The following is a 16,400-nucleotide window of genomic DNA, read 5'->3' as shown; positions in this document are numbered from 1 at the left end:
ACTGAATGGGAGTGGAACTTTGGCCTTCAAACTCTTGTATAGCCCAAAATGCACTGAAAACATCTAGTACGGCCTTTGATTTCTGCTCCTTCAGAAACTCAGGTACTATTTTCTGAAAACCTTTTGTGAATAAGTATCAGAAAGTAGTGACAAAAAGAGCTGAAGAGATTTAGTTCCTCTATTCTGCATAAGACAGTTAAGAATAATTTTGCTTTGGGTCTTTATAATTCACATGATGCACTCAGCTTCCTTCCATATTAAAAAGCAGGGAATGAAAATGGTCTGTTACAAAATCATTAATCATCACTGCCCCTCCATAAATCCATGCTGGCCCAGGTACTTTCTCGTCTCAGACAAACCTGGAGAAAAATACGAGGATTTCAAGGTTGGTCAAGGCAAATTTCATTGTCAGGATGCTGCAGACTTAAAACATTCAGACCATTTTTTGGTCCCTAACATGCTGGGTACGATTGTTGAGTATTTACATCTCAGAGACAAAAGTACTTACTCTACGAGTCACAGTGGGGTCTCGCTGAGCTTTGGATATCAAGTGTCCAAGAAGAGTATTAGTTCTGAGAAAGCGCAGGCGGATGTTTGTTGCTTTTGTGAATTCTTGAAGACCAGGGGAATAAGTGAAGTTTTTTGCTCCTGGGCGGCCATTTACCAAAGATACTACAATCTAACAAAGAAGCAAGCACACTCTTGTTAAAATATATCAACTACAGGTGCCAATAGCAGCATAGAGCAGAACTAATAAAAGAATATAAAAACTTACTATTGTTTCTAGCAACAACTGGGCATTTCATACTGAAGTCAGGATATTGGGAAAAATAGTGTTACTCTTGGAGCCTCCTGTATTCTCATTATTCATATAACACATCAGAAAAGAAGCAAAAAAAAAAATCAAAAGAATAGTGCCTCTACCTGTTTTGAAAACAGTAGGTATAGCATGCAAAAAGTACATTTTAATAGGAAAAAAAGCAATAGGAATAGTTGCAAGTAGTTGTTTGAACAGTTGACAGTGTCAATGGAAGTTTAGCCTGATTAAAAACATCAGATTTTGGATCTTTCCCAAAGCACATTTATTTTTGGGTCAAGGCATAAACATTACTGGAAAATATTATTGTTAGCAGGTCCAGTGCCTGCGAGCATATTAATGGTCTTCTGGAAGAAAGTACACAGTGTTGCTTTAGAAAATCCCCTCACATGAAAGCAGGTTTGTCTGACTTCCAAAACAAGGGATCCAATACTTTTTTTATTTTTTAAAGAAACAGCTGCCAGCAGCTCAGCAACCATGCATTTCTATTGAACAAACAACCTAGTTTGTATGTACAGGGCTCAGTAAAAAAACATGAATTTATTTATAACCATCCAGATAACAGATTTCTATTTTCAAGTAGCTTCTATACTCTGAAACATGTAACAAGGGTATGATGATTGTTCCAACTGCAGCACAGTTCCCACAGGAAAAGTCACAGAGCATGTAATAGGGAATGGCACCAGCAGTGTTCTTCTGTGGAAATTATTCTTTACAATATCTGATTAGGAAAATTTTACAGATACTTTAACAAATAAATTCTATTTTAATATGAAACCCTAGATCCATCCGCTCAAAACTCTGGATAACTCTTGAGGAGTTCAGATCTGGATTCTAACAACATCAGGCACAAAAGCAGAATGCCAAGAGGAGCCATCAGCACACCCAGGAGTTTAACATTCATTCAAGTAATACAAGCCACAGTTCTGCCCAGCAAGGAACAATGGCTAAAATCAAACCAATGTTTTCCAAATACTTTAATATATTATAAACATGTAGCTTTCTTATATATATGTATGTATATATATATGTGTGTGTGTGTGTACATGTGTGTGTGTGTATATATACATATATATGTATGTATGTATGTATATGTTGGGGTTTTTTTAACAGCTCCTTATTCTTGAATGGTAAATATCAGTTTCTACAGCCTTTACTCACATGAGCAACTCTGGTGCACTGGGTTTTGCCATGCACATTGGAAGTATGCAGCAAATGCAGTCAACACCTTCAAATGCACATGGCCATAGTGTGATACATAAATGATGATAAATATTAACACAGGTTTCCTTGAGCAGCCCCTACCCAATAGAGAATGGTGAAAATTATGAGGAGTCAGCTCATGCTCCCAAAATCTCACCGAGGTTTAGGTTATGGACTTACTAATGGAGATTCAAGCAGTCATAGCTAAAAAAATTACTTCCAACAAACTTCCGAAACCAATGATGCTTGTTTCCAGCATCACTCATGGCTTTCCTGAAAGCACCTACCTCTCCATTTTCTAGAGGCAGAATGCGAGAGTACTCAGTGGTGCACAGGACATCGCTGTCCCTCCTCACAGGAATATTTGCTTCCTTTCCAAAGCGCTCCAAACAATCTGCTTTTGAGTCTAGTCAAGCAAGAACAAAATTAATTTTATATAAAATAGACCCTATTGTGCTAATTTAACTTAACAGAGAAGTATCCCCTCTGCTTTCAGGTAAATTCTCCCCATAACAGAGTAATAACAGTGATCGTGTCACTCAGCACAGAATAACAGACATTCCTCAAAACAGTAATCTCTCTTCATAAGCAATTCAGTGGTGCCTGACAAGACATGGCACAGTATTTCTCATATCATCACCAGAAAAAAAAACTACATAGATGCTCCAAGATTTTGCATTTATATTTCACTTTGATTTTTGCAAGAAACTCCAGGGTCCTAAGGGATGAAGGACACTGAAGTTCTGACATACCCAAAAAACAAGAGAAACAAAACAAATCAGAAATTTCTAAGAAAGTTAAAAATATTCATGTGCTGAGTTACACTTTCATAATACCATACTCATACACCCCTGCCACTAATTTATTGTGGCTAAATAAGAAAAGATAAATGCATTTAACATTCACTGTCTTCTCTTGCAGGTGAAATCTTCAGCAAGCCCCATATTTTGATTTTGCTGCTACTGAGGAAATGATGAAAGAAACCTGTCCCCAAAAGACCAGTGGCACAAGGATTGATACTTACAAGCAAAATATTGCCATGGAGTGTAAGTTTTTCCAAAGTCCACCGATCTTTCCAAGACCCAGAGATCTGGACGAGGAGAATTTGCAAACTTGATAAGGATATAGGCAACATGGAAGAGCTGGTAACAGAATATACATAGATCTTGTCAGGAGTTTTTTTGAACTCAATGTAGCACAGCAGTAATAAAACTAATGCAAATAAACACTGTTTCTTTAGCGTACAGGGAGAAAGTTACTCTCTGCAGTTTCATTCACCTTAAAATAAAGGCCAGATTCTCAGCTGGCTACTTCACCTGGCAATGTGTTTGAGAACATTAAGACATCTGCAAGAGGACCGTGTTAAATACCATCTCCTACACTTCCGAACAGCTCTGCTGTGCAGCTGACTGATTGCTTGGGTGTGTTAAGGGTACAGTACTCAGCCTGGAAAAGTGATATTGCTCAACTAAGCTGCTTTTGCAGCACCCAGGTACATTTGTGATGCATTCCAATCACGTAATTGTGCTTGTCACTAAGGAATACCAAAATCACGTATGAGAAAATGCAAATACCCTTTACACTGGGACTCCCTTGGTTGATAATAATCCCAGCCACCCACACCCTCAGGTTAAGATTATCTTGAGATGAATTTGACACTTGACAGACTTTCCAAGTAATGGAAGCAAGACCTCAGAGTTTGTGGGTATCAAATAGCACAGGAGAGATTTTTGTAACTGGTAGCTCATTCAGTGTCTGAAACAGCTCAAAGAGCTCAAATCAGTTCAAGGTTCCCAAGGCCAAGAGGTTCATTGGGCTTCTTCAGGTGCTCACAGTGTATCACACAGAGGGCTCCCAAACACTAGAGAAGAAAGGCATCTTACAAGTCAGGAAGCCTTACTCTAAGTCTCTTGGGCTAGTCCACAGTCATAAAAACCAAAACAACAATAAAAACTAGCTTTACACAAAAAGCTGAACACAGATTGATTCTAAAGGCTATTTAAAAATTAAACCATGACATGGATGGAGTTGTCAATAAAAGTGAACCAACACTGAGGTACACTCAATATTCAAGTAAAGCTACACTGGAATTTCCCCCTCAACAACCTCAGCTGAGAATAATCTGCTGGCAGGAGAGTCTTACTTTAATGGAGGAGAGTGCAGTCAGCAGTTTATCAAGTAACTGCTGCCAGACCCCCACATCAAATACAGCCAAGCAGTTTATCTTTGCTCATACCTCACAAATGTCATAACCCTGAAGCTAATACTTTGCAAAGTTTATTAGACTCCAAACCACAAGTGCATACAAGCTCTCAACCACGAACTGGGAACAGCATCTTTTGGCACACCTGGCGCATTCAGCTGTCAGTTGGGAACAGTTCAATAGCTGTCACACCAACTGGGAACACCAAGAGGCAGATGCAAATGGTGAATAATGCAGTGACACAGATACCTTGGAATACTTGTCCTTAACCAGCTCTGCACATGACAATCCCACGGCTACATGTAGCCTCAAACATTTATTTCAGACATCAGCTTCTGAGTATCTGTATAATGTATTCACAGTAGAAAGTAAAACCTTCTCATGGAAAAATGGGAGGAACTCAGGAACTTCATGGAGCATGTTCTCATGATATCACATCTCAGAAGAAAAAAAACTGAAATTTTTTTGTTGTGCATTCATTTAATGTAGAATGTACAACTACTCTCCAGGGTAAGCCCTGTTCTACACACCCATACCAAGGCACAACTGCCGCAGGTATAGTACTTTGCAACCTCTTTCAGAAACTTTCACTTTGCTAAATGTTGCTGACTTAGGTCAGTGAAGAAAGAACCAGAAGGAAAATAACCCAACTTTTCTGTTAGTGTTGAAATTTACCCTGCTATTTAACACAGCCTGACAAGCACCAGCTTCACCTCCAGAGACACTAAATTAGGTACCTCAGCAAACAGACATTATCTCCACAGGAAAAATAACTTATTAGACAACAAACTGATCCCAGTAAGTGGCAGTTTGTTGACAGAGCCATGGCAAAACCCAAATCTATGCTCTATGACTGCACAGGTGGAGTAATGCCCTCAATTTGCTGATGGAAAGTCTGATTTCAGCTGTTGTCAGAAATAGGTCAATACTTTGGGGACAGCGGCAAGATTTGCTCCTACTGAGCTTCTGATACTCTTTGAGTAACTCCTGCTACTTCACTGTCAAGTTTCATAGTAGAGATATTTGCGATACAGACATTACATGTCATCTGGTATGGCCACCCAGTGCAAAGATTAGTATCCTCCTAGGAAAGCATAATGGCTCTGAAACTCCTAAAAAAAAAAAAAAAGTGCTTTATGTTCTCACTTTTGGTCATCTGAATTTCTCAAGGGGCATCTACCTGTTCAAACCAGGTTTGCACTGGCAGGCAACATTAATATATTGTCTTTCTTCTCCAGTGTCTTAAAATCTTTGGAAGTCCTATCTTGACATGCATGCTAGTAAGTGCTGATAACACTCCATGTGTTGAATGATACAGATTTAACCAAGACAAGTGGTTTAGAATGCTCAAGAGGAAATAAAGGAAGCATATAGACAATGTCTTGCCTTTTCCAGGGCTCCACTGCTTGTAGTCACATTGTGGAGTGAACAATGACCTCACACCTACTCTTAAAAATGTGTATTATACTAGGAAGTCTGCAAGTCTGCCAATGCTTAAAGGATTGCCAACCAGCACCACTCCTCACATATTTCCATGGAAATAAAATATGGAAGGAAAAAAAAAAGTATGGAAACTTCACAGTACTGTTGTACATGAAAAGCTTTGATTTGTATGATGTTCTCCATACATCTCTCAGTTTGAAATGCTGCTGAGGTTTGTATAGGCACATTCAGAATGGGAAAAGGGACAGGTCTGATAAAAATTAAATTAGTGTTAGTTAATGACAGCATGTCACTGAAACATAGTCACCAAGTCTATCATCTGTCTTACTTCTGACTTTGCATGAGTGCCTATGATTTGGTTTTGGCCTGGACCAAGGATGTAGAATGGCACTTGAACATCTGAACTTCCACTAAGCTTAAATACTGACCAAGTTCATGAATGGCCTCTCTCCAGATCTGACGAGACAACAACAGAAGAAAAATAATCCTTGCCTTAGCAAATAAATCCCACCTGAAGATAAAAGAGTAACCTTGCTGACATAAGACCTAGAAAAGCAACCATTAAAACCAATTTTAATCACATATTCTAAGATGGCATTTCGCTACTTTAAATCTTGATCCTGACCTAAGATCTACCCTGGCAAAAAGGCAGACTAAACTCAAAGCAATGTTTTCCTTCAGCCATTTAGTTATGAAAAAAAAAAAGGAAAGTGTCTTAATTTTTGAAAAAATGTTTATTTGGTTGCTTTTAAGCCAAATTTGTTTCATAAAAAACTAACCATCTCTCAAAAGGAATGTTAAAACTGTAAGCAAGCATTTTGGTATAATTATATAATAGTAAAACAAATTTTTACAAAAGAATCACAGACTTAATCAAAATTCTGACCATTTTCTTATATGAATAAAGAACTGAATTTAAAGGTGGAAACAGCATTTATTTTCCAGTAATGGAAACAATGCACTCTGGAAATGCATGCTTGAAAGAGGATGTATAACTGTAAGAGTCAAACATCTTGTCCTGCTGCAATCCAATACCATAGGTCAAACCTGACTGATTATCAACAGCTGGAATTTAATCAATTCCACATTGATGTGACCTTTTTCCTGTTCACTCAGGTTTGTTCAGATTTAAAATGTTCTAGCAGCCAATGGCCTTAAAGATTCATGAAAACCCAGAAAAAGTTTTTAAAAATCACCCAATAGAATGAACAAAATGCCCTCCTCATCTGAAAATGAAAATCAAAATTCAGTGTTATGCACTAACAAAATTACATTACAAAGAGAGAGATTTCTATAAAAGCTATTTCAGGTGAACTTAAGATGATATTAAAAGAAGTCATTTAAATTGATTGTACCATTATTGCTAGTGATATAATATTCATGATCTCTAACAGCATGCACACTACTTACTCTAAAACAATACAAAGAAAACTTCCCGTTACCCATTGCATTCCAATGAGAATGCTAAAACACCCAATAATATTAGTTTAAAATGTTTTCCTTATTTACTTCTTAAAAGTTTAAATAACTCTTTACATATGGAAATTGCCAAGATTTTTTTGAATCCTAGAAAGCATTAAAAAATGGATAGAAGTTAGATATGCATATATAAAGGTATAGCACATTTTCCTCCATTCCTGACACCATAAACTCAAACCACAATACTAAAACACTGAAATGACTTGTTAGATGAGTGCTGGACATAAACTAGCACAAAAGAAAAAACACACTATGTTCCAAACAATCATGATGTTGTGTATGCTGCTTCTGTAGGAAAAGACTGTTCTCCTTTTTTGGCTCATGAAGATTAAAAAGTCCTGGACTGTGGTAGTAGCAAGAACCCAACTAAATCCAGGTAGACCATCTATCTGAGGTATTCTGTAGATCAGTCAAAAGATGCATTCAAAAAGATACCACAGCAATCTTTCTTCATGTACTTTGAGACTATTTCCAGCAGAGTGAAATTAGTTCAGACTTAGTGGCAGATACAGCTGCAGCACCAAAACTTCCCTCAACATAGTATGGTTGTTATTGTAGGTTTCCTTCATTACCTTGAATAATGTGGTTGGTGTTGCATTTCTCAGAAGAGACAGAAATCTGATATGATTCGGTACACAAATTAAACTTCTTAAAGGGAGACTGATACAGGAGAGGGATTCAAGGAGTGTGAACTGTGCTTAGCACCTGCTCCAGAACACACCTTAGTGCCACTGACTGCATGGGGTTGGCATGTGCATGCCCATTGGTTTCTTGGTGTAATGAAGCCTTAAGGTCCTGTTTCCTCTCAGAGACCAAGCCACAAAAGCATCAATCTGTTCAAATGAAATAAAATAAATGAAATAAAAATCCCGTCTATTCTGACTAAAATTAAAGGCTTGAATTTCTTGATGCTACAAAGAAGGAAGCAGTCCTTTCATTCAAACATCTCAGCAGGACTTGAGGCACCCTGGCAGATCGAGGTACTGTATAAAGCACTCCTGACAGTCAGTATTTGTCAATCCCCAGCAATGTGTGTATATATATATATATGTATATATATATATATACACACATATATATACATATATGCATATACACATATACACATATATATCATAATATATAATATATATTATAATATATATAATGTTTTATATATTATATATATAATATTGTGTATATATATTATATATTATATTCTAGATATAATTTTTATATATAAATAATATATCTTATTATATTACAATACATTGTAATACAAAAAATGCCAACTAGAGAAAGCTGAGCCGGCATTTCCGGAGTTGCCAGCTACTCTCCTGGGTATGTGGAAAAACAGCTGTAGCAGAGATGCAGAGAAAATCATGTGTGGGTAGTACCTGAGAGGCACCAGACCTCCTGAGTGTGTTCCACCCAGCTTAACTGAGTACATATATACACAGCAATGACTACACTGCATAAACAGTGACAGTGACTGCAGAGACTCCCCCTGCCACAGCATGCTGAAGTCATTCCTTGTGCTCCAGCTTCCCAGTCTGAGGTGCAGAAGCTTGGAATAAGCAGAGGATTTTCAGTGTTGTTCAGTTATCCCTGGCCATGCTGTACTCACATCATGTTTTCCTTTAAGCAGCCACTGAAGCTGAAAAATGTCTTTAGTTAGGTAAGTCAGTGCCTGTGGATAGGCCTCCTAGACACGTCTGGAGATCTTTTTTCTGTCCCTGTTGATGGCAGAAGCAGAAGGGAGAAGCTCTCCCCACATAGCATGGAGAGTACTCTAGAAAGAAGAACTGCATCCAGAGATGAAGGGATAGTCCATTCTCCACATTCATCCAGTCTTTGGTCTTTTTGCCAAGGCTGCAGGCAGCTACATCAATGAGTCTCGGTTATTTTCCTGAAATTTCTCATGCAGCCACTTTTCCATTAGGATTTGGACAAAGACCAACTCAATGCTCGTAATTATTTCTTACATATGGCCTATTTCTTCACAGAACACTGAAGCTATTGATATGGGAAAGGATTCAGCCCTCAGTTGTCCAGAAGATAAATGTCTCCTTATGAGGGCTGCAGTCCAAAGTAGAAGGAGCACAGTAGGACTGTTAGCACTGGGAGGAAAACCAGGGAAGTGCAAAGGATTAGAGGCAACCAGCAGAGGTTCTGCTTTTATTACACTGGGTTGAAACAGAGGCATTTAGAACAAAGTATCACAAAATTAAACATGTAGGAATGAGGAAAGGAAGATGGGTGAAGCAGAAGTACAGACATGAAGGGAGGGAAGTGAGATCAATGAGTGGGAACCAAGACCGTCCTAAAGGGATGCTGAGGAAGAGCCAGAGGAAGATGGAGTTAGAAAAACAAAGAACAAGACTAGTGAGATTTTCTCCTGTATATTTTCAGAAAAATATCAAATTAGTATCAAAAAACCAATTATGTGCAACTACTAATGCAAACAGAAGAAAAAAATGCTGAGCCATTGAAAAGGGCTTTAATTAAAGCTTTGAAAAACACAGCACATTGACTACAATGTAAAGGAAAACATGACCAAGAAAGAATGTATTTTAAGGTATTCCCCTTATTAAGGCTGGTAGCTCAACTCTGAATGAGTTGCTTGTATTGTGACCTAGGAATAAATGAAATATGTATTATGTGATCCAACTTTTACAAGATTCTATCAGACAGCTGTTACTTCATCAGATGAAGTTGTGTTACTCTACAATTTGAAACTAGATGCATCTTCCTGTGGTATGAGTCAAAAATCACAGCTACCTTGAAATCATACTGTTTTGTAGCATGATCCCAAATCAGCTTCCTGCGCAAACTGAAATACTCAGAACCAGAGTACTCTAATACAAAGGAACACTTCCATGCTGTTAGCATCCCCATTTTTGTGTACTGTAGGGACAATATTGCACCTTCCCCAGACTTAAAAGCCACTTTCCCCCCCTGGTGTGAACCAAAACAGCAGAGCAGGGCTTGGTGCTGCTGTGGATTCAGCTGTGAAGGGGTTCCAGAGGAAGGGCTTTGTCTCACTGCAGGAACAGCTCTGGAGCACTGCAGAAGCCTCGTGCAGTGGTTCTCATGCCCTAGCCTGCAGGACTTCCAGTGTTACTATAGAAATTACACAACTTTGTGCTAGAGCTGGATCTGATTTCGGGGTCAGCAATAACACAAAGTCTTCAAAAGCCAAGCACAATGAGTGCAATGACTATTTCTGGGAGACCACTTCAATGCAGTTTGTGATAAATCTCTCACCACCTTGAGAGTTTCTCCCTACAGAAGAAGTGAGCACAGGACAGTTTAAATTTTACAGAATGACAGTTAAATTAACTGTAACTTCAGAAACATTTTAAGTTACCATGTCAATCTTTTTTAAGTTAAGAACAACTGGTTTTTGTTCTCAACAACTATCCAAAGTTGAGTGATATTCCAAACAACAAATATTATTTGCAAATCAAAGGATTTCTACCAAGTATAAAAATTAGACCTCTATCATATAAAAGCAACTCAGAAGACTTGCCAAAATGTGAGGCTATTTACAAAACGTTTATATGTTTTAACTGGTAGAAAACATAAAAGCACGAAGTCACAGGCCACAACACTTAGCTTAAATTTATGGTTGAGCTACTCTCCCTCCCTAATAAAAGTACTAATTTTGACATTGCATTCCACTGTGTACCTTTAATTTACAACAGTGACTAACAATATTGCCACATAAAAACTATTCAACATATTAGTGCATAAGACTCCACTGTCTGAATCTTTCAGCACTATATTATTGCCAAAAAGCACAGCAAAAATAAAAAATATTATTCATAACTAAAAGCAACAATAAAATATATGGGCTATACTTCTTTGAACTATTTTATGTAGTTGGACTTTTTTTTTCCATCATATACTATCATGCTATCCAGAGCTTTCATTTCTTCTGAAGAGAGAGTTCAGAAAAATACCTGAGGGAGTGTTACAACAATATCTGCTGAGCACTAAGCTAGCCAAAGATGAGGACACACCTGCTGAAATTAGGCAATCCAAAGAGTCAGGGCAAGGGCAATGAAATTCAGTCAAACATTCTGGATTGAGAAGTTTAAAATATGTTGAAAACTACATTGATAAAAACATAACCAATTAGAGGAATAACTGAGATTTCACTTGATCCAAACATTTCAAACAAGTCAGGAACAGCCACAGTGTAAGCAGGTATGTTAACAGAATGGAGAGACTGCCTCAGGGATCAACATTATAATTGTTAATCGGAAGGACTGTGATTGATTAGAAATTTAACTATAGTATAGAAAGTCAGAAAGGGAAGTAAAGCAGGCGTTTTGCTTTAAGGTTTTTGATTTTTCTCATATTACAAAGTACAGCAAAATAAGCATTCTTCTTGCAGACAGATTTAACAGCCTGAAGGCATTTTGACTTCAAAATCACCCAAGCCCTTGTGAAACAGAAGCAGTACCAGGTGGGTGTTCTGTTCCAACTCCACTGTAGTGAGCACTAAAACTTCCATTGTGGTGCAACTATTCAATTAAATGTTGTTGTGAGACCATGGAAGAGGCTCCACTGGGACTCTGCTCTCAATCATAAAGATATAATGGCAGGAATGCAGAAAATTAAAAGCTTTTGACTTTGCACTATGTCCTGCTTCCTCTAATTGTGGATAGTTGATGACCAGCTTACACTCAGTCATTGCTTCCCTGCACGCATTTGTATCTTACTCTTTGTCATATTCTGCACACCCAACAACATTTCCATTTTTTGTTTGCAGAAGAAAGTGCCTTGTATTAAAAAGAAACAAAACAACAGAGAAGAGAAGAGGAGAGGAGAGGTTCGGAGAGGAGAGGAGAGGTTCGGAGAGGTGAGAAGAGAAGAGAAGAGAAGAGAGAGAGAGAAGAGAAGAGAAGAGAAGAGAAGAGAAGAGAAGAGAAGAGAAGAGAAGAGAAGAGAAGAGAAGAGAAGAGAAGAGAAGAGAAGAGAAGAGAAGAGAAGAGAAGAGAAGAGAGAGAAGAGAAGAGAAGAGAAGAGAAGAGAAGAGAAGAGAAGAGAAAGAGAAGAGAAGAGAAGAGAAGAGAAGAGAAGAGAAGAGAAGAGAAGAGAAGAGAAGAGAAGAGAAGAGAAGAGAAGAGAAGAGAAGAGAAGAGAAGAGAAGAGAAGAAGAGAAGAGAAGAGAAGAGAAGAGAAGAGAAGAGAAGAGAAGAGAAGAGAAGAGAAGAGAAGAGAAGAGAAGAGAAGAGAAGAGAAGAGAGAAGAGAAGAGAAGAGAAGAGAAGAGAAGAGAAGAGAAGAGAAGAGAAGAGAGAAGAGAATAGTGAGGAAAACTACATCTCTGTTCAATCTTTTCAATGGTACAGTATGTGGTTCTGTACTTAGATACACATCTAACTTAAAGAACATTTATCTTTCCTTAAAACCCAAAGTCTTCATCTCAGCTCAGTTGAGGGAGAACTGCACTCTGAACAATTGTCTCTGTCAATTACTAAGAAAGTCTGCATCATTAAGACACACCATGCTCTTAATATTTAGGGTCATGTAATAAGGTAAGGTGAATTGGGGTCTCAGTGCTTACCTGTTCACTTGAGTAGACTTCATCACAATACTTAATGTTTATTAGTACTGGGTGCTACTGCATGAATTTGGGAGTGAACATACTAAGCAAAATGTCAAAAGTGAATCTCAGGTTCAAACAAATCCTGAGGTTAAGGTTTAACTGGATGAAAGCAGATATGAGACAATGTCTGTGAAGTGGGGGAAAAAAAAAAAATCATATGAATCTTACCAAACCCTCATCCATCCACCAGCTAAAATTATTCATTCCTGATCACATAACATGGAGTAATTTTTCAGCTTTGTCTTGGATTGCCTTTATTTCCAAGAAAGGGGCATCAGAATCATCTTTCCAAGTAGTACCAGAGTAATGAGAAACATCCAACCTCGCTCTAAGGGATCCTTTAACAACTACAGAAGTCTTAGCACATAGCTGCTGGTGTCCAAAGAGTCTCATGAAGAGAGGGCACTTAGTTCATATCCCTCCTCTCAAGGAAAGAGGTTTCTCAGAAGTTTACTCAGCACATAAGAAGTAAGGTGTCTGTCAGTAGGTCCTCCAAAGAAGGTAAAAAGTGCACAGCAGGAAAAGAAGTTTAGTACGGCTTATCTCCACTGCAGCTCTACTGGATACAGAAACACTGAATAAAGATATCCTCAGAATGAGAACCATTCCAGCCATGGAAGGAACAAGAGTACTAGAATACCATGTAAGACAAATTGTAAAATAAGTTGCACCTGAATCCCCAGCAAAAATGGCAGCTAAGTCACAGAGAAATACTTCCTTAGTTATCTCCCACCTTGCTGTCAACTAAACTGAAGGTCTACTCAAAAAAGCCTGTCCTATATAATCAGTCAATAAACAGTTACTGCTGTCCAAAACATAAATTCAAGTCTATACATATATTTTGCAGGCCCACATCTATATTTACAAACATGTGTTTTCATGTGGTGTGAACTTGCACAGTGCAACTAACTTCACTGGATCAGCACCCAATTATGGCAGCTGAGAATCCATCCCTGTGACTTAAAAAACAGATAGAGAGGCTTTACTCTCAGCTATTTGCCTATCACTTGCAGTGGAAATATGGGTGTTCCTACTGTCTCATTACTAATTCCTATTACAATGGTTCTGCTGTCCCTTCCCTTTTAGACCACCTTATCAGTATTTTTCTATCTTGAAGATCTTGCTGGATGACAGAGAAGCCAGAAGGACCCCTGAGGCAAAAGCAGACTCCAAACATTATTCTCAAAATGTGTGCCTGCACAGAGATCATGAAGCCTCTCTCTCTCTGAGCTCATGGAAAAGGGGAATATCAAACAGAAGGCACAGCTTGAGTTTCAACTAAGCGGTCCCCCTATGTCACTTCAAATTAATGTGTTTCAGTGTCTGTGCAAGAAAGTACACAACCACTACATCCATGTGATCCCAGTGGCAAGAAACCCCATCACTGAAATTCCTAAAGGAAAATAATCACTTTATATAGCATGCAGTCAACTTGGTAAAAAAACACAGAACACAAATTAGACAAAAAAGCTGTGATGTCAGGAAGTAAAAACCATCAGCTCAAAGGTCTCTCCCAACTGCAAAGGATACGCACAAATGCAAGAAATTATCACACCTCACCCCACAGCTCAGGCACTTACCTGCCCCAGATCTAGGGTGACATTGACTTCATTGTACTTCAAGCCCACGGAAAGAGGGGGACTTTGCCACCAGCGCTCAGTGCCATCAATGGCATTGGTTATCGGGTGAGCTTTGCTGGGATCAGCAGCATTGCAGTAATCACAGAACTGGCCCTGAAACACAATCAATCAAAAACACAGTCTCAGAAAAAATCTTATGCCTTGATGACACATGTGGTTGTTAATGGAGATTAGACTAAAAATATGGGTAAATTTTGTTCCTTTATATACCGTAATTTTTAATGCATAAATTATTCCCCTGTTAATTAAATTACACACTGAAACACATCAACTTTTATATTACAAACTAAAACTTCAGAAATCTCAATAAGGGAATGACAGTAAATATTAACTTATTGACACTTGGGTGAAATTAGCTATATTACTTCTACAGTGGTGTCTGTAGGAAATCTGAAAAAAATCAGTGAAATAAAGACTCTTAGAACTGGATTAGGAACAACAAACAAATTATCCTCAATTCTTCTAAAACACCATGAAATATTCACATATGCACATAGCCTGGTATAAATAGAATCATTACAAAAAAGCTATGTTACTTGGCTATAAGTTTGGTATTCAAATTTTATAACACTGTTTTCATTCTTTTTCATGCCATTATAATACATCCTGAATCAGAGTTTTCTAAACAACATGTACTCGTGGAAAATTTTAAGCTTCCCTTAAGCTTCCCTTTAAAGAATGCCATTGTATCTTCATTTCAAGAAGTTACTGCCCAATTTCCACTCCACAACTAAAGCCACAATCCAGAGATGCCCTTTGAGAGTCTCTTAAGCTCTTTGTACAATAAAGATGAATAAACTTGAAGAAAATTGTCTTTTGATTTCATATCTTGGCTTGCCCCGCAAGCTATTTTTATTTCCAAGAAAACACGTTTTACAGTCTACTAAGATTAGTGCTGAACTGCTGAAATTAGTTATTAAGGGGTCTTTTTAGTGTCTCATTCACTTCATATTCCAATCTCTAGGTGGTGATGATAAGTAAAAATGCTAAATTGTGCCAGCTACAGATCTTTATAGAAAAATAACATTTTCGTTGAATGGCAGTACACCTGCCATGGCTACTTCAGTAGGACAGTTCCTTAATCCATCAGTCTGTGAGCTGCTGACACTGTGTTGGACTCCTGTTTAAAATAAAGGGAATGGCACATATGTTACTTTATCAACTGCATGTGACAAATCTTTTGTGGTTTCCACAATCCACGCTGCCTGGCATGAAGCACGTTCCTACCTTTTAAGATTTAACAGACTCCTATGTAAGTGCCAGTGTTTTGTTTGTTGCTGCTATCAGACTAACCAGTGTAAAGTAACTGGAGCAATCATACCTGTCTGCTTTTTACAGAGGAGTAACAGAAGAGCTCTCACACTCTTGCTGGGTGCAGTCTTGTAAACTTGGTGAGTTTAAGATGTTTAGCAGAATTTATTTAACATCTACCATAGTTACTTTTCCAACAGGATTGGAAAACACTTCATCAATCTCATGTGATAACGAATATACCATCCTGTGCCTTTCAACTATGAAACCAAGGTGTTCACTGAATTGAATATCTCTGCATCAAGAGCAATAATTTCAGCATCTGCATCTAGCAATAGTTCCACCCTCATCCTCCCCTTCCAGAATGCCCAGAATATGATGCGGTTTCCAGAAGACATGGCTACCATTAACTGTTCTGATTCAGCACAGCCAATGCCAGTCTGGCTGGGGGTTAACTCCTGACAGTTCAAAGAGACTAAATACTCACTTACACAAGTTGGTCAACTACAGCTGGGGTCATGTCATGACACGATTCTCCTCCAGCTCTGTTAGAGAAGATGGTTTGGCTGACTTTAATACAAACTACAATATGCCAGGACTCTGATTCAGTTGGTTTGCTGCAGCAGATACACATCAGCCCATGCTAGCTACAGGCAATGCTGCCAGTTTCTGCAGCGAGGACAAAACATCATGTCACTATCTGCAAAAATCCATACCCTGAGAAATCAATCTGCACTGGCAACTGCATTTACTACCACATCAGAGC

General features: G+C 38.3%; 1 protein-coding gene across 1 annotated transcript in view; it reads right to left on the bottom strand.

Moving 5' to 3' along the window:
• The window catches only part of LAMA3 (laminin subunit alpha 3), a 107,697-nt gene that overhangs the window by 87,200 nt on the left and 4,097 nt on the right, over positions 1-16,400 (bottom strand). Inside the window, exons 2-5 of the mRNA XM_058831127.1 lie at positions 14,324-14,476; positions 3,045-3,162; positions 2,308-2,426; positions 509-679 (exon numbers count right to left, since the gene is read on the bottom strand). Coding sequence (XP_058687110.1) covers positions 509-679; positions 2,308-2,426; positions 3,045-3,162; positions 14,324-14,476 — 561 coding nt within the window. The remainder of the gene's footprint in view (positions 1-508; positions 680-2,307; positions 2,427-3,044; positions 3,163-14,323; positions 14,477-16,400) is intronic.

This window comes from Poecile atricapillus, chromosome 2, assembly GCF_030490865.1.
Source record: "Poecile atricapillus isolate bPoeAtr1 chromosome 2, bPoeAtr1.hap1, whole genome shotgun sequence".
Classification (NCBI taxonomy): domain Eukaryota; kingdom Metazoa; phylum Chordata; class Aves; order Passeriformes; family Paridae; genus Poecile; species Poecile atricapillus.
Note: the sequence above shows the minus strand (reverse complement) of the source record. Positions and strands in the feature narration are given on the sequence as shown.